Source organism: Budorcas taxicolor, chromosome 3 (assembly GCF_023091745.1).
Source record: "Budorcas taxicolor isolate Tak-1 chromosome 3, Takin1.1, whole genome shotgun sequence".
In the NCBI taxonomy this organism is placed as follows: domain Eukaryota; kingdom Metazoa; phylum Chordata; class Mammalia; order Artiodactyla; family Bovidae; genus Budorcas; species Budorcas taxicolor.
The window spans coordinates 97,791,243-97,817,993 of record NC_068912.1 but is presented as its reverse complement, the minus strand read 5'-3'; the positions used below and the strand labels follow the sequence as shown (position 1 = coordinate 97,817,993).

Below are 26,751 nucleotides of genomic sequence, written 5' to 3'. Positions count from 1 at the left end.
GCGTCACTTGTCTGTGATCACATAAAAAAAGGAAAAAAAAAATAACAGCACTTTCCAGTCTTTACTTTCCATGAGAAGAACCCAAACGTGGTACTGTTTCCTCAACACCAGGATTAAGGAGTGCTTACACAGGGTTGGGCTTCCCTGGTGGCTCAGAGGTTAAAGCATCTGCCTGCAATGCAGGAGACCTGGGTTCGATCCCTGGGTTGGGAAGGTCCCCTGGAGAAGGAAATGGCAACCCACTCCAGTATTCTTGCCTGGAGAATCCCAGGGACGGGGGAGCCTGGTGGGCCACAGTCCACGGGGTCGCAAAGAGTCGGACACAACTGAGCGACTTCACTTTCACTTTACATAGGGTTGTGTGTCAGTCGCTCAGTCATGTCTGACTCTTTGTGGACCATAGCCCACCAGGGCCCTCCATTCGTGGAACTGTCCAGGCAAGAATACTGGAGTGGGTTTCCGTTTCCTTCTCCAGGGGATCTTCCCAACCCAGGGATTGAACCCAGGTCCACACTGCAGACAGGCTCTTTGCCATCTGAGCCACCAGGGAAGTCCATGCTGGCATATGTTGTCTCCAAATGCCTCACCTTGTCACACGCTGAGTCTTGCTCTCAGTCCCACATCCTGACCACAGATAAGCCTCACCAGCCGTGATTTTGTCCTGATGAAAAGTTCTTAACTGTGCACATGAGTCCAGATGATGAAGTCTGACTCTGTTGGGATATGTGAGAACTTCAAACACACTTTTAGGAGGACTGCTATTTAAGAGTCTTAGGAACCTTTTTAGAATCTTAAGAACCTTCATGGAAGTTTCCATGAAATGTCCAGCCTGCACTGATGTCACCTTTTTCCTTATGGCCCAGATGCTCATTACTTAGAATTCATGTAATTCAGTACTTGATTAGAAACAGTAATGATAACATTTATTGAGTACATACCATGTTCCAGGTAATCTACTATATGAGGCACCTGAGAATTTTTTGTTTCTATCTACTTGAAACAACCCTGTGAGGTAAGTAGCATAGTCATCATGGTTATAGACAGGTAAAGTCAGGCTCAGAGAGAGCAGGTCTCTTGCCCAAGGCCACACAACTAGCAAGTAACAGAGCCAAGATCTGCACCCAGGTGAATCTGGCTCCAAAGGCCAGGCGCTTCTCATCCTCTTACGGAACAATGGCGTCTCTTAGTTACATCTCAGCTGTAATCAGCTCCTTGATCACATGGCTGATTTCATCAAAGAAACTGTACTCTAGTGGGGCAATAAGGCTTGAATGTGATATCAGGAGAAACAAATTCAAGCTTCTGGGGGTGGACTGCTCCATCTGCTATAGACTGTATCACCCGAGCAGGCTTCTTCCATCTGTTTCTGCACTTTTAGAGCCGGGGACTGGTCATGGCTTAGGATAAGCACTCAAGGACAGTATGCTCCCGTCTTGTGTATAAAAATAATAATAGTCATCTATCTGAATTGCTGGTGGAATCAAGCAAGATGATGTTTCTGAATGTACTTTATACATGGGTAAGGGTTGTTCACTTCCTGATGGTCTAATCAGAGCTTAGCATCCTGTAGGAGCTCTGTAAATGCCGTAAAAATATTTTGCTTTGAACTAAAATCCTAGCATAGTCTGTCTTCTCTCTCATCTCCACTGACTCATGGCAAAATCTGTGGTCCTGACCTCCTCCTCCCTCTAAGTTCGGTCTTTCATCTTCCCAGCCACAGCTCCCACCTCCTGCCTCTCCAGACACATCAGCACGCCAGGCACGGCTGCGACTTCAGCTACAGGCCCTGTCTCAGACAGGGTTGGCAGCTGCCTCCTCTTATTGGCAGGACATTTATCATCTTGAGGAAAATATTGACGGATAAGAAACCCCAGACAGGCAGCGTGTCCCGCTGGGCATGCAGCTTTTGCTGCTTGGGAAGTGAGAGTTGAGGTACTGGTTCCAGGTCTTTCTGGAAGAATGGGAGGGTTGGTGGACCTGTGGTAAATAGCCTGTGCCCGCAGGGAATTGACAAAATCCTAGCGATGGCTGTGTACTTGATAAACGTGAGTTAGACCTAAGTTCAACAGGTCCTTTGAATGAGGCCTGGAAGATGGAGGTCCTTTGTCCAAACCCTTCATTCCACAGATGGGATAATGGGATGCAGGGAGGGCTAGTGATCGGCTCAGCTTCACACAGCAAATGAGTGGCAAAGAGCAGATTAACAAAATCCATGGCTCAAGAGTCTCACATAAGAACACTGTCACTACCCAATGATGCCAATAAGATAACCCCCAAACCTCTAGTCAGTGGCAGTGAAAGTGTGGGTCACTCAGTCACATCTGATTCTCTGCGACCCCATGGACTGTAGGATGGCATCACTGACTCAATGGACATGACTTTGAACAAACTCTGGGAGATAGCGAAGGACAGGGAAGCCTGGCGCACTGCAGTTCATGGGGTCGTAAAGAGGTGGGCACGACTTAGCAGTTGAACAACAACAAGCCTCTAGTCAGGTGAAATGATCAGAGAAACTGGAACTCTTGGTTCCCTTGGAAAATCAGGAAAAGGGAGGATTCTTGATTTTCTTTCACAGCCTGTGTCCAGGGGGCACATGCTTTTAAAGATGAAAAGAGTGGTGGGAAGCTGGGCAGAGGATGTAACTTGATGAGGTGGTGCACGTCTCGGTAGCACTTGCCTGCCTCCCCTGACCATCCCCACACCCCGCCCTGTCATGTCCTCTCCCTGCAACTGGTTTGCCTTTCGCCGGCTGGCTCCTGCAGCCCTCTCCAGCCTCACTGTTTCTCACTCCCCAGCTTGCACCCCAAGGCCTGGACTTGTCCAGAGGAAGGAAGCAGCTCTCCAGGTGCCTGGATTTGGTACACATCACCCGTGCAGTCCACAAGTCTCTTTCAGGTCAGCGCCCCTTCTTGTCCCCCTGCACCCCCTCTGTCACAACACAAGTACTACAGTTACTCGCTATTAATGCAGCCAGTCGGCATCAGTTTTGGCAGGAGGGCAGTGAGTGGTGGGTGTGGGGGCGGATACATCTGCCTTGTGGACTAATACCAAGCTTAATAGTATTAATTAAGTGTGAATTAAGATGCCTAAACCATCTTATCACACAGGAAATCTCATTCCCCCAAATCAGTACTTCTACAACTGCTTTTGTTTTCTTGGTTTACTGTAAAGACAGATTTTTTTCAATACCTTTGTTCTTAATATTGCCTAAGCCTTTTAAGTGTGCTAGGCATTCATCCATTCAATAATTATTTATTAAATACCTACAGTGTGGCAGATAGCCCCACTCAGTGTCATTAGGGCTGGTCAAGACCCAAATCTGCAAATAGTTGGAAAAGATTTAGGGTAAAGTCCTTCTATTTTGGTTCCTCTTCCTACATTTGTACAATAAGATAATAGAAACACAAGTAAGTGTATATATAAGTGTGCAAGTGAACATGAATAGAAACAAACATGTACCCAATGTTCATCGCAGCACTGTTTATAATAGCCAGGACATGGAAACAACCTAGATGTCCCTCAGCAGATGAATGGATAAGAAAGCTGTGGTACATATACACAATGGAGTATTACTCAGCCGTTAAAAAGAATTCATTTGAATCAGTTCTGATGAGATGGATGAAACTGGAGCCGATTATACAGAGTGAAGTAAGCCAGAAAGAAAAACACCAATACAGTATACTAACACATATATATGGAATTTAGAAAGATGGCAATGACGACCCTGTATGCAAGACAGGAAAAAAGACACAGCTGTGTATAATGGACTTTTGGACTCAGAGGGAGAGGGAGAGGGTGGGATGATTTGGGAGAATGGCATTCTATCATGTATACTATCATGTAAGAATTGAATCGCCAGTCTATGTCTGATGCAGGATACAGCATGCTTGGGGCTGGTGCATGGGGATGACCCACAGAGATGTTATGGGGAGGGAGGTGGGAGGGGGGTTCATGTTTGGGAACACATGTAAGAATTAAAGATTTTAAAATTAAAAAAATAAAAAACTAAAAAAAAAGAAACAAGCATGTTCAAGTTACTTAAGAACCAGCCAGGATTTCTCCAGCCATTAGCTAACAGTCATAATCCTGAGACAATATCAATTCTTTTTATCATCAACTTGGTTTCCATGGAGCCTTGCAGTGCTGCTAGTGAAGGCTGACAGTTATCACCATAAAGTAACTTTACAACTTTGTAATTTGTAGCTCTCTGCTGTCAGTAATATTAACAGCATTTCGAATTATGACTATAAACTTGACAACAGCAGATAAAACCCTTAGAAACCTCATTTAGGGGGATGAGTGAGGCTGGGGGAAGGTAGTGACATTTAGGTTTTCCAGCCTTGGGCAGAAGGTGCACTTGACTCTGCAGGTGGGAGGCAGAAGGGTCAAGGCAGGATTCATGAAGAGTAAGGCAGCTCCGCTATTGTCCAGATGATGGGAAACTATAAATATGTCAAGCCTGGGGGCGGGAGGGGTTACATACAGCGAGGCTATAGGGTGGTTAAGAGCTGGCTAGTAGGTCCCAGGCTCCGTAGGGTTCTGTCCTCCTGGAAGTAGAGGGAAACTGGGCTGATGGCAGAGTAGGGGAAAAAGCAAGACAAAGTCTACTAGGCAGAATTGAGAGAGCAGCCTAGGGCACATTATTTGACTTTCCTGGGCTTTACTTTTCCTATATGTAAAAGGGACTTATCTCAAAGGTCAAAAATCAAATGATTCTTTCTGTATCTGACTGTCAGTCTGTCTGTCTGTCTATCTATCTAGCTCTCTATCTACTTATTTACCTACCTACTTACGTAATGATTTGGAAATAAACTTGGAGATCTTCAACTTCTAATCTAAAGATAGAAAAATTTGAACCCAGAGGGAAACGAATTCCCCAAATCTACATGGCAAGTTGGAGGCAAAGCCAGTCCTCCAATGCAGGGAGCCTGAGCCATCTCTAAAGCAGATCTCAACATTATGATTTTCACCATGATTACTACTGCTGGTAGTCATACATTTACTCTGCCAGCCATTCAGTAAGCATCCATATTTAAGGACCAGATTCTATTCCATGTCTGCACGGAGGGGGAAAAACAAATCTAACCGGTTTCAGTCCCATTTAGTCTCCTGTTACCAAAGCCTTCTTGTTGAAGTGTCTTCTGTTTGTTTGTTTACGAATCTTAACAAAGGCTTGACCTTGGCCATCACAAACAGGAACTGAGAAGTACCTGGGTGTGTTTCTGTGCCACCCATCAAGTCAGACCTGACTGCTTCCTATTCTTCTGCTTAAAAAATGAAGCCTCATCCCCAAGAAAGAAAATTAAGGCAGTACCCCTCTCCTCCTGCTAACCACCCCAGCTCACATACATATTCTGATAACTCATTGTTCTCTTAGTGAGCCAACTAGCAGATGCTGGTGAGCTCTGCTTCCATTTCATTCATTCTCTCATTCATTCACTCACTGAGGGTCTACCTAGTACAGGCTTTAGCCAGAGAAGTAAAGTGATTTAACCAAGGCCACACAGCTTTGTGAGAGCAAGGAGAGGCAGAAGCCATCCTGGAACTGAGATCGTGACTCCCAGACCAACACTCTTTTTACCAACTTAACGGAAAGTCCACCTTGCCTGTGCATACCAAGAAAGTCACTTCCTTCATTATAACTCTACAGTAGCTTTTGAAAAGTCTGTCTGAAGCTCAGGTATCTCCCCAGAACATTTGACCCATAGACCCATCTGCCTATCAGACATCTCCATTTGTATGTCACATGAGCCCCCTACACTTCAGTTCAGTTCAGTTCAGTTGCTCAGTCGTGTCCGACGCTTTGCGACCCCATGAATCGCAGTACGTCAGGCCTCCCTGTCCATCACCAACTCCCAGAGTTCACTCAAACTCACGTCCATCGAGTCAGTGATGCCATCCAGCCATCTCATCCTCGGTCATCCCCTTCTCCTCCTGCCCCCAATCCCTCCCAGCATCGGAGTCTTTTCCAATGAGTCAACTCTTCGCATGAGGTGGTCAAAGTACTGGAGTTTCAGCTTTAGCATCATTCCTTCCAAAGAACACCCAGGACTGATCTCTTTTAGGATGGACTGGTTGGATCTCCTTGCAGTCCAAGGGGACTCTCAAGAGTCTTCTCCAACACCACAGTTCAAAAGCATCAATTCTTCGGTGCTCAGCCTTCTTCACAGTCCAACTCTCACATCCATACATGACCACAGGAAAAACCATAGCCTTGACTAGATGGACCTTAGTAACACAGTCCAAACCGAGCTCAGAATATCCCGCTCTCCAACCCCTTTCTCTAATACTCTGCATTTAAATGATTGGCCCCACCATCTACCATGTTGTTCAAGTCAGGAAACTGGGCATCTTCCTTGATTTCTTCCTTTACCCAGGCAATCAATAGAAATTCTACCAGTTAGATATTGGAACATGCTGTTAAGATGGAACTGTACTAGTCTTGGTTTTAGCTGAGATCTCAAGTCTGTAGATACCACTTTGTTTTTTGCTGACTCTTTTTTATAAATTTTTGTTGGAGTATAGCTGTTTCATAGTGTTGTGTTAGGGGCTACTGTACAGCTATGCGTAACATCTATATTCAGCTATACGTCACATACATCCCCTCTTTTTTGAGATGTCCGTCCACTGAGTAGAGTTCCACGTGCTCTACATGTGCTTATGCATGTGCTTAGTCACTCCATCGTGTCCAGCTCTTTGTGACCCCATGGACTGTAGCCCACCAGGCTCCTCTGTCCATGGGGATTCTCCAAACAAGAATACTGGAGTGGGTTGCCATGCCCTCCTCCAGGGGATCTTCCCAACCCAGGTATTGAACCCAAGTTTCCCACATTGCAGGAGAATTCTTTACTGTCTGGGCCACCAGGGAAGCCCAATAGTTACACACAGTATCAGTAGTGTATATATGTCAACCCCAATCTCCCAATCAGAGAAGGCAATGGCACCCCACTCCAGTACTCCTGCCTGGAAAATCCCATGGACAGAGGAGCCTGGCAGGCTGCAGTCCATGGGGTTGCTGAGGGTCGGACATGACTGAGCGACTTCACTTTCACTTTTCACTTTCATGCATTGGAGAAGGAAATGGCAACCCACTCCAGTGTTCTTGCCTGGAGAATCCCAGGGACGGGGGAGCCTAGTGGGCTGCTGTCTGTGGGGTGACACAGAGTCAGACACGACTGAAGTGACTTAGCAGCAGCAGCAATCTCCCAATTCATCCCATCCTCACCTTCCCCTTTGGTACCCATGTTTTTTTTTTTTTTTTTTTTCTATATCTGGGTCTCTATTTCTGGTTTGTAAATAAGATCATCTATACCATTTTTTTCAGATCCCACATATATGTGAAATTACCAGGCAGGACTTGGAAAACGAATCCAGAAAACCAGGTTTGTAAACTTTAGCTCTCCTTTAGACAAGAGGACCACTAGAGGGCACAATGTCCCAATGGAGGTGAACCACTAGGTCACCAGGCTGAGGTGGGATCCATAACAAGGGAACCCTGGCCCTCATCAGCAGCTTTCTAGCCCAGGGGCTGATGTATCTGAGGAATCTCATAGGCATTGCCCAGGCCCTCTCTGGGAGCACTCATCCCCAAAGACCTTCCCTTCCCTTTCCCCCTTTCCCTGATCCTGCTCAACCTCAGTGGGGTAAACATCTGGGGTTAGCCAGATGGGGTAAGGGGCTGGAAGTCAAGCCAGGGAAACAGGAGTCACTTTGAGCACCTGTCTGATGCCTGAGCTAGAGGATGGGAAGGTTTTAGCTTTGAAAAGGTTCAATGACTTTGATTGGACCAGACATAGTCATTGCTGAACTGAGACTGTCTTGTGACCAGAATTAATTAGAAAACTTTGAATTTCCTGAGAGTGACTGGGACATCACGGGATCTGCAAGAGCTGTTATATCTCTGGATCTAGATGTGGAATACACATGCATCTATCTGCAGGGTCAACAGGAGACAAAACATAATCGTACCTTGTGTGTACAGCTTGTTTAATATTCCTGTTACACAGTTCACAAATCTTTTTCCTTCTATTCATGGTCTGGTTCTGCCTACATTTATTTATCACCTGCTGTTTCTAGCCCAACCCAACTTCCTACCTTCCAGTACTATGGATGCACATCCTCTCTCTGGCATCTGGGCCCTCTCCTTTATGTCTCCCTGTGCCAGGAAGGCCGCTTCACCCTCTTCTCCTGCCTGCATCACAGCCACTCTGGAGGTCTGAGACCTAGTTTCTTTTCCTCCAGGAAGTCTTCCTTCCCTCTTCGTCCTCAACACTCCTGCATGGTTAGAGAGCTCCCATGGGAGTCCCCAGCCAGCAGAGCTTCCCTCTGGCTGAGCATTTACCCCTCTGCGCTGCTTCCTCTCCTCTCAAAACTGTCTCCTTTTTGAAGGCAGGGACCACGCCTTATTCATCTCCCTATTTTTAGTGTCTAGGGAGTTTCACGAGATGGATGAGTAAATAAATGGTATCTCCAATGTTTGCTATATGCTTCAGAGGACATGTGCAAGGCACAGAGTGGGCTGTGAATTGAGACCAAGACAATTAACTGAATTCTAAATCTCTGCATTTTCTCTTGGCTATGCAGCCATTTCCTTCTCCTAGAGCCAGCATTTTCTGATTTCAAAGTGCCCACAGCTATAAGTGTGTGTGGAAAACAGTCTACTAAGGACCCTCGGTCTCTGTTCCCAATGTTTTTCTCATCCATATGTCAAAGAGCTATTTCCTTTTGGCTTGAAACCAGACCATAAACAAAGGCCAGAGAAACTCTGGGTTATTTTATGATTCCAGTTTAGCCTTTCTCTCTCTCTTTTTTAAAAAATTGTTTGAACAGAGCATTTTTATTACTTGGCAGGCCAATAAAATGTAAATAAGGTTTGCTGAAGAATGGCCCCAAATTCTCAGGAATTTAACATTTCACAACAACAACAAAAAAAACAAACCATGGGAAGGGAGGCGAGGGAACTAATATTTAACAGCACTGAGTAAATGCCCTGTTATTTATCTGCTTTCTCCCATGTAGCCCTCCAAACAACGCTAGAGGGTAAATAATCATTATCCTCACTTTCCAGATGAGGGAACTGAGGTTAAATAACTAATGAGGGCCCTCAGCTAGAGAGATCCGAAGCAGAACTCACACCTGCACCACTGACCAGAGCTGTGTTCTTGCCACGGCCTGGACAGAGGCCACCAGCCAGGCCAGAAGATGCTAAGCATGGCTTTCTTTAGATTCTGTTGAAAGTTATCAATCTTCCTCCCAGAAAATGAACTCTGCATCTTTACTCACAGTTTCGCATAAATTTTAGACAGCTCATAAGCTTTTCTTAAAGCCCATCTATAAACCCCTCAATTAAGAGCCCTTTAACTAAAGAATCAGAGAAGGCAATGGCACCCCACTCCAGTACTCTTGCCTGGAAAATCACATGGACGGAGGAGCCTGGTAGGCTGCAGTCCATGGGGTCACGAAGAGTTGGACACGACTGAAGCGACTTAGCAGCAGCAGCAGCAACTAAAGAATGAAAGTAGCTATCGTCTTGATCAATCATCTAGGATACTTTTGTACTGATTTTCCCTGTGGGATTTAAACTCATGCCTAAGGAGTCACTCAATCTTAAGACTCACATATGTCACAACTGTTGATTCTTGATATCAAGAATTCATCTAAGCAGAGAATTATAAAATTTTAGTTTTAGAATCAGCAAAATCTTAGAATATCAGGGCTGGAAGGGACCAGAATAGAGGCAAGCCCACATATAATTTCATTCTGCAGCTCTGACAGGTTGGAGATATCAGACACTGAGCCTAAGAAAAAGGACAGGGCCTGCTTGAAGCTACCCAGTAATATCGATGGAATCAAGATTCAAACCAACACAACACTGTAAAGCAATCATCCTCCAATTAAAAAATTAGTTAATTAATTTTTAAAAAGAAAAAAAAAAAAGATTCAAACCCCAGTTGCTGGCTTTCAAGATCATCTGGTTAAAGGATAATCTTTGGAAGCAAACTCATGTAGTCTGCATGGGGCTGAGAAAACTGGGGACAGAAGAACATTTGCTGAGTACCTATCAGGTGTCAGGCAGGCCAGGGGATTTGTATCATTGCACTCCTCTGATAATTGTGCAAAATTAGTATTATTATTTTTATACTACAAATAGGAGGACAGGCTCAGAGTGGTGAGGTAACTAGCCCAAGGTCACACAGCTAGGGAAGCATCAGTGACTGTGTCCATTGCTATGTTATCCTGATATAGTAGAGGAGGAGAGTCAGAGAGCAAGAGCTTGGTAATGTTTAGCTGGGGCTTTTCCAGAGAGAAAAATTAAGCTGACAGATATATATGCCCTGGGCTTCTCTGGTGGCTCAGATGGTAAATAACCTGCCCGAAATACAGGAAACCTAGGTTTGGTCCCTGGGTCAGGAAGATCCCCTGGAGAAAGAAATGGTGACCCATTCCAGTATTCTTGCCTGGAGAATTCCATGGACAGAGGAGCCTGGCAGACTATAGTCCATGGATTTGCAAAGAGTCAGACACGACTGAGCGACTAACACCGACCAACACTGATGCATATGGTATGGAGTGTGAGGAAGTGGACACTGCTGTGGGCCTGGGTGAGATATCCTTCAGGATTCCCCGCCTCCCCCAGCCCTTCCCTGATCTATCTCTCACTCACCATCTTCTGATAGTTAATGTGGCCTCTGTGGTTCCCAAGGCTGAGAACGGGATACTCTAGATGACAGACATAAAAACTTCATCATGGGAATCGCACATGCCCACTCACTATGTGAGTCAGATGGTGTTCTGAGGTCTAGGTTCTCAATTGTGGTGACCCCACCAAGACCCTTTGCCCCATGAACCTTACCAGCACAATCCCTGGCCTCTTGGTCTAACAGCCCCAACTATTTTCTTTTACATAAATGTGAGTCCTCATTTTCAGTTACAATGCTCTAATCAATTGTTGTTGTTCAGTCACCCAGTTGTGTCCGGCTCTTTGAGACCCCATGGACTGCAGCCAGGCCTCCCTTTCCCTCACTATCTCCCAGAGTTTGCCCAAGTTCACAGCCATTGCATCAGTGATGTCATCCAGCCATCTCATCCTCTGTCGCCCTCTTCTCCTTCTGCCCTCAGTCTTTCCCAGCATCAGGGTCTTTTCCAATGGGTTGGGTTAATATTTAAAGCCTAAGGTGCACACTCCTGTGCATTATTTCATTTAACATCCATGCAACTCAGTGAGGTTAAGTATGAACTAGGTCCTCCTGCTACAGACAGGGCACTGAGGTGCAGTGAGGTTATATAACTCACCCAAGGTGACGCAACCAGTGACCGTCTGAACCTGGATTCAAACCTGATTTGTCTAAATGGAAAGTCTGCTCTCTTTTCACAAATATCTGTTGAGTTCCCATTGCAGGGGTTAAGAAAGCAGGAAGGCTCTTGGTGCCTTTGTGAAGGAGACACGGCTTGCCTCAGAGAGCTTGGAGGACTTGCTGAAGGGCACACTCGGGGACGATGCTGGCGTTGTCATCAGATCCAGGTCTCCTGACTCCCAGTCTGGAGGACATCCTCCCAGACCATATTGCCATTCCTATCAGACCATGTAATTTCTTTTTCTGATTGGGACACGAAGCCAACAGCCAACGAGGATCACAATCTGTCTGCCTGAAGTCTCCCTCTGTTAGGAGATGAAGGCTTTAAAAAAAATGCATTTCAAACAAGAACTAGGTTAAATCACGCTTGTGTGTGTTGACTCGGCCTGCACGTCCTTGGAGAAACTCCAGGTTCCTCTTCTCCTCCCCTGGATGGCAGACGAGACTGGGTGGCTCCAGCAGCACGGCGGCCTGCTCAGCTTCTGCTCTGCCTCACTACCCACCGCCCTGAGCCCCTTCCAGTCACTAGCTCCTGGTCCCCACCAACATCCCCATCCCAATGCTGACCAAGTCTTCCCAGCTCCACATTCTAAACATTGCACGGCACCACTCAAGTCTAGTCCTGAGTCATCTCCCAGCTGGATTGTCATAACAGCTCCCAGCATGCCCCTGCCTACAGCCTTCTCTAATCTGTCCTTCCCGCTGCAGCCAGAGGCTTCCCACTGCTCTTTAAAGCCCTGCTACTGCTCTCCATCGCCTCATGTTCCTTCTAGTTCAAATTCCTCACAGGCTGCCATTTTGGTCTCATCTCCCGCATCTGCAGTCCTTCAGCCATAATGCACCTGTCACAGCTCCTACAGCCCACCTTCCTTCCTTCCCTCTCTGTCTGAGATGCCCTCCCTCCAACAACCCACCCCAGGCAATCTGCCCAATTTCTATTCAATTTTAAAAAGTCAGTTTAGATGTCACTTCTGCTATGAAGACTTCCCTGACCTACTGAAACTGTGTGTGAGCCTCCTCTTACCTCTATGGGTAGATATTTTTGTCTTCAGGATGTTCACTGCTATTAATACAACCCCTGGGCTTAGAACTTTACCTGGCTTATGGCAGACACTCACTGTGTATTTATTTTTTAATAGGAGTATAATTACTTTACAGTTCTGTGTTAGTTTCTGCTGTACAACAACGTGAATCAGCTATGTGTATACACATGTCTCCACCCTCTTGCCTTCCCCTCTACCCTATCGCATCCCTCCAGGTCATCACAGAGCATAAGCTGGACTCCCATGCTATACAGCAGCTTCCTACTAGCCATCTGTTTTACACATGGTGGTGCATATATTTTTAAATGGACATTTCCCATAGCTCTCTGGGGTTCCTCCACAACAGGACTTACTATACAGACTATAAGTGCCCCTTTTCTTTATCCAGCTCCCAAGTAGACCAGAAGTTCTGTGAGTCAGGGACCATGGCTTCTTGGTCAATATTTTATCCCAGTGCTTAGTAGGATTCCTAGAATGCACTAATGGTGTACTAACATTTGATGAACAAGGGTTGGGTGTTGAGAGGAGGAAACCTTGGGTCTAGGCCAAGGGAGGGACATTCTGCCAAGAAATTCATTTGCTTCCAACACAAAAGCATGTTGGAGGTGCTGACATAGAATAGGAGAACCCATCAAATTGGACATCAGACGTTGGCCACAAACTAAGTACAGGCCACCTCTGGAGGGACCCTCATGTCACTGAGATGAGTCACATGTGGGATCCTTTAGGTGCAAATGCTCAAACTCTTCTTCCAGGCAACTCCTTCTATTTCCTTAGCCCTGACACCAAAGGTGAGCCAGGCAGGGGCAGTGGGGAATGTGTCTAGGTGTGGAGCGCAGCAGTTAGCGGATCCTGGGGAAGCCATGTGCTGCACACCATCAAGTTGTGTGTGTGTGTGGTAGGGGGGAGGGTTGCACTGTGGCACACAGAGATGGCCAGAACTTTGGAAAGTAAGGGTCTTCTGATGTAGAGCAGAGCCTACTCCGTTGGTCTGTGAGTCAGGTGGTCATTAAAGCAGACTTCAAGGTGACTGTAAGGGGACTCTCCCCCAGTTCTTACCATGATCTCTACATTGTTGTACTGGATCTAGAATACTGGTCTAACACCTGGTCTGCCAACTACTTTCCCCTCCCTCTGAGGACATCACCCTGCCCTCCATGTTCCATGCTAGGAAGACACACACACATGTGTGTTCATCCCTGAGCCATGAGGGTGCAGTGGACACCAGAAAGGAAGCTTTCCTGCGCAGAGTGTGGTGAGAACTCCATAAACTCTCCCCATGGTTGAAAGGAGGATGCCCACTTCTGGGGAGACAGAGTCTGTACACAGAGAGTTAATATCATCCTTTTCCTTTCTTCTCCATCAGCTATAATTCTTTCTCCAAGAAACTAAGTGTTCAGAAAGGAGGCATGGATCAATCCAAAACAAAAGGGTAAAGATAAGCAGAAACTGTCAAAATCAGTCACAACCCCTTATGTAGTGACCTTGAAATGAAAATCAACACTCAGGAACCTAGAATTACTAAACAATTCCTAAAAAATCAAGCAAGCTAGAAGGCGACCTCTAGTTTGATCATGACACACTTGGGGGTTCTTGTGGACATTTTATGAGTAAGCCAAGAGGAAAAGTGAGTCAGCAAAGGAAATGAAAAGGCAGAGAGAAAGATATTCGGAGGCTGAGTGGGAAGGTGGCGAAGGTGGAAGGAGGCTGAGGGGAGAAAGACAGGAAAGGAGGGTGGGAGGGGGCAAAAGTAGAGAAGGGAAGGGAGGAACACATCAAATGAAGCAAGAGGGGGAGACAGAAGGAAATGGGACAAGGTGGGGACAGGCAAAAGTGAAAGCAGTGAGTGGAAAGGAGAGAAGGGGAGGGAGCTGGAGCACAGAAAGATGGAAGGTGAAAAGAGGTTTGTTCTAGAGACCAGATTTGTGGTTGCCAAGAGGGTGGAGGAGGGAGAGGGATAGACCGGGAGTTTGGCATTGGTAGATGCAAGCTATTATGCTCAAAATGGATAAGCAACAAGATCCTACTGTATAGCACAGGGAATTATATCCAGTCTTTTGGGATAAGCTATAATGGGAAAGAATACTTTGAAAAAGAATGCATAAATGTGTATCTATACAAGTCACTTTGCTGATTGGTAGAGATTGGCACACATTGTAAATCAACTATACTTCAATAAAAATTAAAACAAATTTTAAAAACCTAAAAAAGAGATATATTCAGGGTGAGAAAGAGGAGATCAAGACCAAGTCAAGGTCTTCCTCAGCAGGCTCGGGATAGGCTTCTGGCCTGTGTGCTTACATACCTTAGATGATGGAAGACTCACTCTCTTGTTGGGGGCAGAGGAGAGAAAGAGAGATAGGCCAGCACAGGTATGGGTGGGTCATGGGTCCAGGTGCCTGAGGAACACTTGAGGTATAGTAGAGACATATGGGGAAGGGTGTCCATTAGGAGGGCAGGAGGCAAATAGAACAATCCAGAGATGATAACAGCAGAACCAGCCATGGCTACCCTCACCCCAGGATCTCAAACCTCACCTGAGCTGGAGACCAGATTCCTGAGGCATCTGGTAAATCCTGGCAGACCTGGGTACTCTCAGCTGGATGTGAGCTGGCCCAGGGCTGGGGGAGGGGAAAGGGGAAACTGCAAGGATACAGGCTTCTTCCGTGTAGGGCACAGCAGCTGTGGTGCCGCCGATGATGTAGCTGTAGAAGGAAACCTCGAGGGTGTAGCAATAAGAAGTGTGGTCCAGCAGCCCACCAAGGAAGCGACGGCCAGTTCCTGCCTTCACGGCATCCCGGTTGAAGGACGTGCTAGACTGTGAGAGACAAAAAATGGAGAAGAGAATCAGGGCGGGACACCTGCAGGCTATGGGACCTTGAGCGAATCTTACAGCAACTCTGAGTCTCAGCTTCCTCATCAGAAAAGTCTGATATGAATCCCAATTTGCAGGATTACTATAAAGATGGGTTACACAGACAATTAAATGAAAGCATCCAGCATGCTTCTTAGGTTAGTAACTGCCATTTCCATTACTCTGATGACAAAGGCGCATATAGTCAAAGCTATGGCTTTTCCAGTAGTCATGTAGGGATGTAAGAGTTGGATCATAAAGAAGGCTGTGCACCAAAGAATTGATGCTTTTGAAATGTGGTGTGGAAAAGACTCTTGAGAGTCTCCTGTAGTGCAAGGAGATTAAACCAGTCATTCCAACCCTGAATATTCATTGGAAGGACTGTTGCTGAGATCCAATACTTTGACCACTGGATGCAAAGAGCAGACTCACTGGAATAGACTCTGATGATGGGAAAGATTGAAGGCAACAGGAGAAAGGGGTGGCATAGGATAAAATGGTTAGATAGCATCACTGACTGAATGGACATGAAGCTGAGCCAACTCTGGGATATAGCAGAGGACAGAGGAGCCTCTTACAGTCCATGGGGTCACAAGGAGTCGGACATGACTTGGCAACTGCACAACAACAACAAAGAGGACAAATGCCAGAGGTCCGTGAAAGCAGACACCAGGGCCAGGGCCTGACTCTGGGAGGTGCTCAGTGAGTTTCTTCTCTTGTTAAAACTGGAGTCAGATCAGCTAAACAAAGGCCAGCTCCTCAGACAAAGCGAGTGCGGTCTTTTCCAAGAGTCTCCCTCACTGACAGGTGACGAGCTGCTTGCAGGCATGGGCAGAGCTTGTTTACGTCTGTCTTTATCACCCACACAAGACACAGCACAAGTAGGTGTTCTGTGAATGTTAAAGCAAATCTAACTCAGTGAAAGACAGGGTGGCAATGGGAAGGAGGGGGTGGTCTGGGGAGGGGACCTGGGGCTGGCTGACAGCCAACTCTTGACTCACGTAGGAGAAGTCCTCAGCATTCTGGCAGAGGAGCTTGGGGAAAACCGCCTGCCTCTGAAACCGCTCTTCATCCTCAAAGATGTTGCCATACATGAAACCATTCATCATGGTGGAGTGGGCGTGGATATCAATATAAAACTCCAGGCTTGTTTTCTGTTGAGAGAAAGGATAACAAATGAGATGTCAGGGCCACAGAGTTTGCCTTAAACACGTGCGCACATGCACACATGCACACACACACACACTCACACACACACACGCACACAATTTCCTTTAGAGCTAGCCCTCTGTCTACTTGGTTGTAGCAACGTGAGGGACTGAGAGCAGCGAGGATCAATTTCTCCTTATTTTGAACACCATCTGTCTTCAAGGTCTCAGAGCACTACCATTAGCAGTCCTCTTTCGAGGTCTTCTGAAGTAATGCTACCTACCCAGAACAGTAAACACATTTATAACTAAAGGCTTTAGCTGAATTTGTTTCTCTAATGAGAAATACCTTCAGGTAACATTATTATGTTTATATTGGGCCTGCTAATGGTTTTGCCCCAACTGGGTCAATTTCTAACAGAGGGAGTCTGGGGTAAACTAAATCATGTACCCTCTTTGAAATTTTTATTTTCAGAATGGGTATTTTAATTCCAACCCCGGAGAGTTAGAGTGGGAATCCAACTCAGCAACAGTCATTCCTATCATTCACTGCATGGTAATGCATGCCAGATTCCATTCTGGGGGCTTCACATAGGACATCTTAGTTCATTCTCCTATTTAACCTCATTTCATGATGCCACACCTACTCCACAGTAGTATATAGTGTGTGCGAAAAGTAACCTTGCAATTTATAAAGATGATTGTAACTAGTCTTTCTCTGCTCTCTGCTCACACTCCCTATTTAAGGGACTCCCTACCTTGATACAGAATTATTTATTAACCTTCTCATTTATGAGCTCCCTGAAAGTAGAAAGAGTGTCTGGAAAGAACCCAGTGTCTGTTCGTGAAGGATGCTCAGCAGCCAGATGCAGAATGACTAAATAAACCACTCAGAGGGATAACTGCAGACACTGGAACAGACTGGCAGGAACTGGGGAACTCGCAGGCCCTCAGAGGGCTTCCCAGGTGGCTCAGTGATAAAGAATCTGCTTGCCAATGCAGGAGACGCAGGAGACTCGGGTTGGATCCCTGGGTCAGGAAGATCCCCTGGAGAAGGAAATAGCAACTCACTCCAGTATTCTTGCCTGGAGAATCCCATGGGCAGAGAGGGCTGGTGGGCTACGGCCCGTGGGGTCACGGAGAGCAGGACATGACTTAACAACAGAGCACGCGTGCAGCTCACAGGCCCCTAGAACTTCAATAATCTCAAATCTGACCTTCTCTTCCTATACATCAGTCTGATTTATACCTGCTAATCATTCCTGAGAGTAACAGGGCCTCCACTGGGGCAGGGACTTGTCCCAGTCCATGGCCTAACTGGGACTGAAACCCAGGTCTCCTGACCCATTTGCACAGTTAATGTAATACCATCAGTGAGCACCACTAAAAACAGCCAAGGCAAGACCTGGCCACTTTTCCATCCACTTTCTAGCATTCAGTCCTGGGAATGAAGAAAAATCCATGCTTAGAAGAATTCTCCCTCTGTGGGACACTTTCAAACAAAGTTAAGACCAAATGAAAACCATGTTGCTTCTAGAATGTGGGCCTGATGATTGTCATTTCATTTGCCTCAGACTTGGAGTGAAAAATTGTGTCTTGCCGAGCTCCCAGTTCTCTGGGTGGCATAAACTGCCTTCTGAGAGATACAAGATGCACAGCTCTGTGTGATATTAAACTCATCATTTTCAGCTTTGAAGGTGGAATACACAATGATTCAACAGGAGCCCTATAAAAGTCATCTTTGCAATTTTATTTTCTTCAATTGTCTGTTTTTTCCTCTGAGCTTTTGATGAGCTGCCGAGGAAAGGAGGCGGTAGAGAGATGACTTAAAAAATGTGGAAGGAAAAAACGCAGTTTATAGCTCTGGGTATGGGCTCTATTGGAAACCAGTTTCTCTGACCTTTTGCAGATCAGCTCAGGGTGGGGAGGTTGCCTGATTAGGGCTGGGAGTGAGTTAGTGAAGGAGCAAGAATTAGAATCTGGATCTTTGGAAAACCATTCTGGACTGGCTTCTACTGCCCCATCCCGACACCTAGAACCTGATGTGATTCGACTTTAAATAAACAGAAATGAATAATATTGATTGATTTTCATGCTTCAAACGTCAATAAGAGGGACCTCTTATTCTCAAGAAGCAGGGGAAAGGCTAACAAAGCTTTGCCAAGAGAATGCACTGGCCATAACAAACACTCTCTCCCAACACACAGGAGATAAGACTACACATGGACATCACCAGATGGTCAACACCAAAATCAGATTGATCATATTCTTCACAGCCAAAGATGGAGAAGCTCTATACAGTCAACAAAAACAAGACTATGAGCTGATGTGACTCAGATCATGAACTCCTTATTGCAAAATTCAGACTTGAGTTGAACAAAGTAGGGAAAACCACTAGGCAACACTAGACCAGGTATGACCTAAATCAAATCCCTTATGATTATACAGTGGGAGTGACAAATAGATTCAAGGGATTAGAACTGCTAGATAGAGTGCCTTAAGAACTATGAACAGAGGCTGGCAACATTATACAGGAGGCAGTGATAAAAACCATCCCCAAGAAGAAGAAATGCAAAAAAGGCAAAATGGCTGTCTGGGGAGGCCTTACAAATAGCTGAGAAAAGAAGAGAAGCAAAAGGCATAGGAGAAAAGGAAAGCTACACCCATCTGAATGCAGAGTTCCAAAGAATAGCAAAGAGAGATAAGAAAGACTTCCTCAGTGATCAATGCAAAGAAAGAGAGGAAAACAATAGAATGGGAAAGACTAGAGAGCTCTCATGAAAATTGGAGATACCTGGGAACATTCCATGCAAAGATGGGCACAATAAAGGACAGAAACAGTGTGAACCTAACAAAAGCAGAAGATACTAAGAAGCGGTGGCAAGAATACACAAAAGAACTATACAAAAGAGATCTTAATGACCCAGATAATCATGATGGTGTGATCACTCACCTAGAGCCAGACATCCTGGAATGTGAAGTCAAGTGGGCCTTAGGAAGCATCACTACGGACAAAGCTAATGGCATGATGGAATTCCAGCCTAGCTATTTCAATTCTGAAAGATGATGCTGGGAAAGTGCTGCTCTCAATATGCCAGCAAATTTGGAAAACTCAGCAGTAACTACAGAACTGGAAAAGGTCAGTTTTCATTCCAATCCCAAAGAAGGGCAGTGTCAAATAATGTTCAAACTACCACACAATTGCATTCATCTCACATGCAAGCAAAATAATGCTCAAAATTCTCCAAGCTAGGCTTCAATAGTACGTGAACTGAGAACTTCCAGATGTTCAAGCTGGATTTGGGAAAAGCAGGAGAACCAGAGATCAAAATGCCAACATCTGTTGGATCATAGAAAAAAAATGAGAATTCCAGGAAAACATCTACTTCTGCTTCATTGACTACACTAAAGCCTTTGATTGTGTGGATCACAACAAACTGTGGAAAATTCTTCAAGAGATGGGAATACCAGACCACCTTCCCTGTCTCCTGAGAAATCTGTATACAGGTCAAGAAGCAACAGTTAGAACTGGACATGGAACTAGACTGGTTCCAAATTGGGAAAGGAATACATCAAGGCTGTATATTGTCACCTTGCTTATTTAACTTAAATGCAGAATACATCATTCAAAATGCCGGACTGGATGAAGCACAAGCTGGAATCAAGATTGCAGGGAGTCATCTGTATGTCTTCTTTGGAGAAGTGTCTGTTTAGGTCATTTTCCTACTTTTTGATTGGTTTCTTTGTTTTTCTGGTATTGAGTTGTATGAGATGCTTGTATATTTTGGAAATTAATCCTTTGTCAGTTGTTGAAAAGATGCTCATTATTAGAGAAATGCAAATCAAAATTACAATGTGATATCACCTCACACTGGTCAGAATGGCCAGCATCCAAAAGTCTACAAACAATAAATGCTGGAGAAGGAATGGAGAAAAGGGAACACTCTTGCACTGTTGGTGGGAATGTAAATTGATATGGCCACTATGGAAGACAGTATGGACATTCCTAAAAAACTAGGAATAAGCCCACCATGTGATCCAGGAACCATGCCAAGGCATATACCCTGAGGAAACCAAAACTGAAAAAGACACATGTTCAATGTTCATTGCAGCACTATTCGTAATAGCTAGAACATGGAAGCAACCTAGATGTCCACTGAAAGATGATGGATAAAGTTGTGGTACATATACACAATATTTAGTTCAGTTCAGTCGCTCAGTCGTCCGACTCTTTGTGACCCCATGAACTGCAGCACACCAGACCTCCCTGTCCAACACCAACTGCTGGAGTCTACCCAAATCCATGTCCATTGAGTCAGTGATGTCATCCAACCTTCTTGTCATACCCTTCTCCTCCTGCCCTCAATCTTTCCCAGAAGCAGGATCTTTTCAAATGAGTCAGCTGTTTGCATTAGGTGGCCAAAGCATTGGAGTTTCAGCTTCAGTTCAGTTCAGTTCAGTTCAGTCGCTCTGTCATGTCTGACTCTTTGCGACCCCATGAATTGCAGCATGCCAGGCCTCCCTGTTCATCAACAACTCCCGGAGTTCACCCAAATGCATGTCCATCGAGTCGGTGATGCCTTCCAGCCATCTCATCCTCTGCCGTTCCCTTCTCCTCCTGCCCCCAATCCCTCCCAACATCAGAGTCTTTTCCAATGAGTCAACTCTTCGCATGAGGTGGCCAAAGTATTGGAGTTTCAGCTTTAGCATCAGTCCTTCCAATGAACACCCAGGACTGATCTCCTTTAGAATGGACTGGTTGGATCTCCTTGCAGTCCAAGGGACTCTCAAGAGTCTTCTGCAACACCACAGTTCAAAAGCCTCAATTCTTTGGTGCTCAGCTTTCTTCACAGTCCAACTCTCACATCCATACATGACTACTGGAAAAACCATAGCCTTGACTAGATGGACATTTGTTGGCAAGTAATATCTCTGCTTTTGAATATGCTATCTAGGTTGGTCATAACTTTCCTTCCAAGGAGTAAGTGTTTTTAAATTTCATGGCTGCAATCACCATCTGCAGTGATTTTGGAGCCCCCCAAAATAAAGTCTGACACTGTTTCCACTGTTTCCCCATGACTTAGCCATAAAAAGAAACACATCTGAGTCAGTTCTAGTGAGGTGGATGGACCTAGAGCCTCTTATACAGAGTGAAGTGAGTCAGAAGGAGAAAGACAAATATCGTATACCAATGCACATATATGGAATCTAGAAAAATGGTACTGATGAATTTATTTTCAAGGCAGCAGTGGAGAAGCAGACACAGAGAACACACTTATGGACACAGGGAGAGGGGAGGAGAAGCTGAAATGTATGGAGAGAGCAACATGGAAACTTACATTCAGTTCAGTTCAGTTCAGTTCAGTTCAGTCGCTCAGTCGTGTCCGAAACTTACATTACCATATGTAAAATAGATAGCCGATGAGAATTTGCTGTATGTCTCAGGGAATTCAGAGGCTCTTAGGAACCTAGGGGGATGGAATGGAATGGGGAGATGGGAGGAAGGTTCAAGAGAGGGGACATATGTATGCCTATGGCTGATTCATGATGATATTTCACAGAAAACAACAAAATTCTGTAAAGCAATTATTTTTCAATTAAAAAATAAATAATTTTTTAAAATGTGTAAAAAAAAAAGATTGCAGAGAGAAATATCAATAACCTCTGATATGCAGATGACACCACCCTTATGGCAGAAAGCAAAGAGGAACTAAAGAGCCTCTTGATGAAAGTGAAAGAGGGGGAGTGAAAAAGCTGGGTTAAAATTCAACATTCAAAAAACAAAGATCATGGCATCCTGTCCCATCACTTCATGGCAAATAGATGGGGAAACAATGGAAACAGTGACAGACTTTATTTTCTTGGGCTCCAAAATCTCTGCAGATGGTGACTGCAGCCATGAAATTAAAAGCCATTTGCTCCTTGGAAGAAAAGCTATGACCCACCTAGACAGCATATTAGAAAGCAGAGACATTACTTTGCTGACAAAGGTCTGTCTAGTCAAACTATGTTTTTTCCAGTGGTCCTGTATGGATGTGAGAGTTGAACCATAAAGAAAGTTGAGTGCCAAAGAATGGATGCTTTTAAACTGTGGTGTTGGAGAAGACTATTGAGAGTCCCTTGGACTGCAAGCAGATCAAACCAGTCAATCCTAAAGGAAATCAGTCCTGAATATTCATTGGAAGGACTGATGCTGAAGCTGAAGCTCCAATACTTTGGCCACCTGATGCGATCTGACTCTTTGGAAAAGACCCTGATGCTGGCAGGAGGAGAAGGGGATGCAGATGATGAGATCATTGGGTAGCATCACTGACTCGATGAACATGAATTTGAGCAAGCTCTGGGAGTTGGTGATGGACAGGGAAGCCTGGCGTACTGAAGTCCATGGGGTCACAGAGAGTTGGACATGACTGAGCGACTGAACAACAATCTTATTGTATATACTTAGTAACTTTATCTCCTCTTTTTCAGTTTTTATGCTTCTAATTTCTTTTTTTGTCTAACTGCATTGGCTAGTACCTCCACAACAATTTTAAAGGATCATCTATTTTCTCTAATTTTTTTGGCCATGCTGCATGGCTTGTAGGATCTTAGTTCCCTGACTAGGATTAACCTCAGGCCACCACACTGAACACACTAAGCCCTTACAACTGGAGCATCTGGGAATACCCAGAGATTATCTAGTTTCTAAGATCTCTTCCCTCTCTGAGTCTAGATTTTTACCTGGAGTAGAAAAGGGTCTAGGAAATTAACCTGCATGGGGTCTGAGCTTGAAGTTCTAGTTCTTTTTCTTCTTCATTGCACATATTCAGCACTTTTCTGGCAATACCAGAGACCACAGATACTAATTTCATCACCATCCTACTATGTTTTGTGCCTAAACTGGCCTTATGGGCTCGTGTTGGTCCATAAGAACAGAGGAAGGAAGGCAAGCAGAGTTCCTAACTCCGGTTCTAATGTTCACATCATCTATAACCATGAACAGTAGCAGCTGTTCACTGTACCTCAATTTCTGCATCTTTATAAGTGGCTGTTGGATGAGAGAAAAGAGATACAGCTTTCTTAAACTTTCCATGATTTCTTCTCACATTCTGTTAAAATGGAAATGGCAACCTACTCCAGTACTCATGCCTGGAAAATCCCATGGATGGAGGAGGCCGGTAGGCTATAGTCCATGGGGCTGCAAAGATTTGGACACAACTGAGTGACTTCACTCACTTCTGTTAAAATAAATCTCTTCATCTTCTGCAAAAAGCTTCTTGCTTGGGCCTCGATGTCAGTACTTGTTACTGTATAGGTATCCTTGTGTACTGTATAGGTATACTTATATACTTGTTACTGAAATATGGCTAGAAAGTATGTCTGTCTGCCTATGAGCATATTGAGGACATGGACCGAGTCTGACCCCATTCCATCATCTCTTTCTTGTTTTACTACAATAGCTTCTGACCTGATTTCCTTGCTGCTTCAGAGCAGTCTTTTAAGATGTAAACAAATAATGGCGCTTCTTTAACTGAAACTGCCCTATTCCTCCCTATCTCTCAGAGGATAGACTCCAAACCCCTTCATATATTATAAAAGGCCCTGTGTGATCTGGCCTTTGCCCCCTGCCTACTCTCAGCTCTCACAACTTCTGGTCTGATACTTTATACTTCAGTCCATAGAGCTGCCTGAAGTACTTCAAATCTCTAGGCTTGTGACTTTCATCTCCATATTTAGATATAATGAATATCTCCTCTGCCTGAAATACAAGTTCTCTTTATGTGGGTAACCCTGAGACAACCTTAAGACTTAAGGCAAACTAAGGAGATGCTCACCAGTTCCATATCCTTTTCCTGGACCCTGGACAACATCTCTCAGTTTCCCTTGGTATTTGGTTGGGATCAAATGGGATGTGGGCAGTGGTAATAAGTGCCACTTCCAGGCCTGGTCATCAAACACATACACAACTGCCCACATTCTTGCTCTTGGGCATGGAAGCTACATGTAAAATCAATGGCATCATAATAGGGAAAAAGGCTAGTTCGCTGAGTCAACACTGGGAGGAAAATTGCCAGACAAGTCACTTGACCTGCATCAGACTGTGATGAACCTTTACTATATTAAGCCATTGAGATTTGGGGACTGCTTATTATAGCATCTAAAATTGTTCACCTGACTTGTACAAAAAGATAAATTCAAATAGCCATTTTTATCCTTCAGGGATGAGTGAACAGCCTCCTGTGTGCTCTCACAATTCTCTGTCTTGGTACTGACCACATGGCATAATCATGCTTTGTTTATTTCCATCTCCCATTAGAATGTGAACTCTTTCAGGGAAGGGACCATACATTGTTGGTTTTTTAAATTCACAGAACCAGAGTAAGCCCTGGTACATAGCAGGTTATCACTAGAGGTTTAGTGGTAGAATGAATAGAAAATGAATCAATGAATGGATAGGAGAATGAATGAATTAAATGAATGAACAGCTGCATCTGAACTTTTTCCCAGCAGTCAGATGAGGTGCTTTTTTTGTGTGGCTATGTCAGAGCAGGGGGTGTGCTGCTAATGCAGGGCCATTAATTACAATTTGGGGACTGAGAATAGAATGAGGGGACAGCATCTTTGTTCTTTCCTTCCAAACTTACAAACCTTAATCAAAACCAAGTGATGAAGGGCTGTCCCCTTGCCAGCAGCCAACAGCTCATTCTGCAACAGGGGCCTAAAGAGTAAATTAAAATCAGTGCCAATAAAATTAAAACTACCTTAGGGCATATTTGGAACATAATTTAGTGTGGAGTTTGCTTCCTCCTAGACACCAGGGAGGAAATGAGTTTTTCCTTTATTCTATATTCTGAACTGCTCCACCTAGGCTGGCACAAGCCAGAGTCTGAGCCTGGTGCTGTGCTGTGGGGCTGCCTCCTCCACCTTAGGGCAACACTTCAGGGCTTACCACATATTCAGTCTGATGAAGGAAGGGAAACCCGACCCAGGAAGGGCAGAGGGATTTATCTTAGATTTGGAGATGAGAAAGAAACTGATGCTTAGGCGAAGATGAGGGCAAGTTGAGGAGGGACAGCAGCTTACTCTTCTCTTTGTACAGAGGAGGGAACCAAAGCTCAGGGAGTTTAAGTAACTTGTCCAGAGTGATGCAACAGGAAGGGGCAGAGACTCAAACCCAGGCTCTGGTTACAAGCCCACACCCGCCATCCTGCCATGCTTGCAGGAGCTCCAGTCCAGCAAGGCAGTTGCCCTCATCACAGGAAGGAAGCCCCACATAACCCCCTTCATCTCTGAGCTGGGGGCTATGATCCTACCAGACTTAGCCTCTCAAATAGGTAGGGAATGAGGGAGCAAAGAGGGTTAGACAATTTCCGGATGACTCCCACTAAACTCTCATGGCAAAAGCAGCTGTTTACCCATGGACCTCAGGCTGAAAAACCCCAAATCTATTCTTTTTATTATCAACCAAAATATCTCCTTATCTATTCAGAAGGTAAAAGTAGATATTTATGGAAGTCAGGGTGCATGTCATAAAGAAGGAAGGAGAAATTTTCAGAAAAATACAGAATCTTTCCTTAAAAACAACTGAACAACTCCGAGAGACAAAACAATGTCTTTTATCACGCAGAGCCTGCCTGGATCTCTGAAGGCTTCCCTCCTCGCCAGGAGTGTGGCCAGACTGAAATTCCTGCTGCAAGAAAGCATGCAATGAATCGATGCAGACAAAAAGAAACACAAGACACCTAGGCAGCCAGCCCAGAGCAGCCAGGGGATGGACTGTGGCCCCTCTCCTCACTCCCTAGCCTTGCAGACCGCCCCAGCACACGCAGGTCCTCCTCTTTGTGCTCTGTGCCTGTATTCCCACAGGCAGGTTGCCTACTCTCCCTCCCTTTCCCCTCCAGGTAACTTCTTGCTAATCTTTCACTGACAGGCCCAATGGACCCTTGTCCATGAAGCCTTGCTTCACTCTCCCGGGGAAAATAGCCCTCTTCTTTGGACACCTACAGATTTTTAAAATACCCTTCTATTAAGGCATTTATCAAGATTCCCAGGTGGCAGTAGTGGTAAAGAACCCACCTACCATGCTGGAGGCTTAAGAGACACGAGTTCAATCCCTGGGTCAGGAAGATCCTCTGGAGAAGGGCATGGCAACCCACTCCAATATTCTTGCTTGGAGAATCCCACGGACAGAGGAGCTTCATGGGTTATAAGTCCATGGGGTCACAAAGTCAGACACCACAGAAGCGACTTGGCTCACAAGGCATTTATCATCCAGCTTATTCATTCATTCTGGCAAATATGCACTATGAACTTACTACGCTCCAGGACTTGGGGGTTAATAAGAGAGGTGAGGTTCCTGACTTTGAGGA

At 45.1% G+C, this 26,751-nt stretch overlaps 1 protein-coding gene across 1 annotated transcript in view; it reads right to left on the bottom strand.

Moving 5' to 3' along the window:
• The window catches only part of AGBL4 (AGBL carboxypeptidase 4), a 1,457,998-nt gene that overhangs the window by 34,331 nt on the left and 1,396,916 nt on the right, over window positions 1-26,751 (bottom strand). The window contains exons 10-11 of the mRNA XM_052638070.1: window positions 16,253-16,405; window positions 15,053-15,215 (exon numbers count right to left, since the gene is read on the bottom strand). Of these exons, the coding sequence (XP_052494030.1) occupies window positions 15,053-15,215; window positions 16,253-16,405 (316 nt within the window). The remainder of the gene's footprint in view (window positions 1-15,052; window positions 15,216-16,252; window positions 16,406-26,751) is intronic.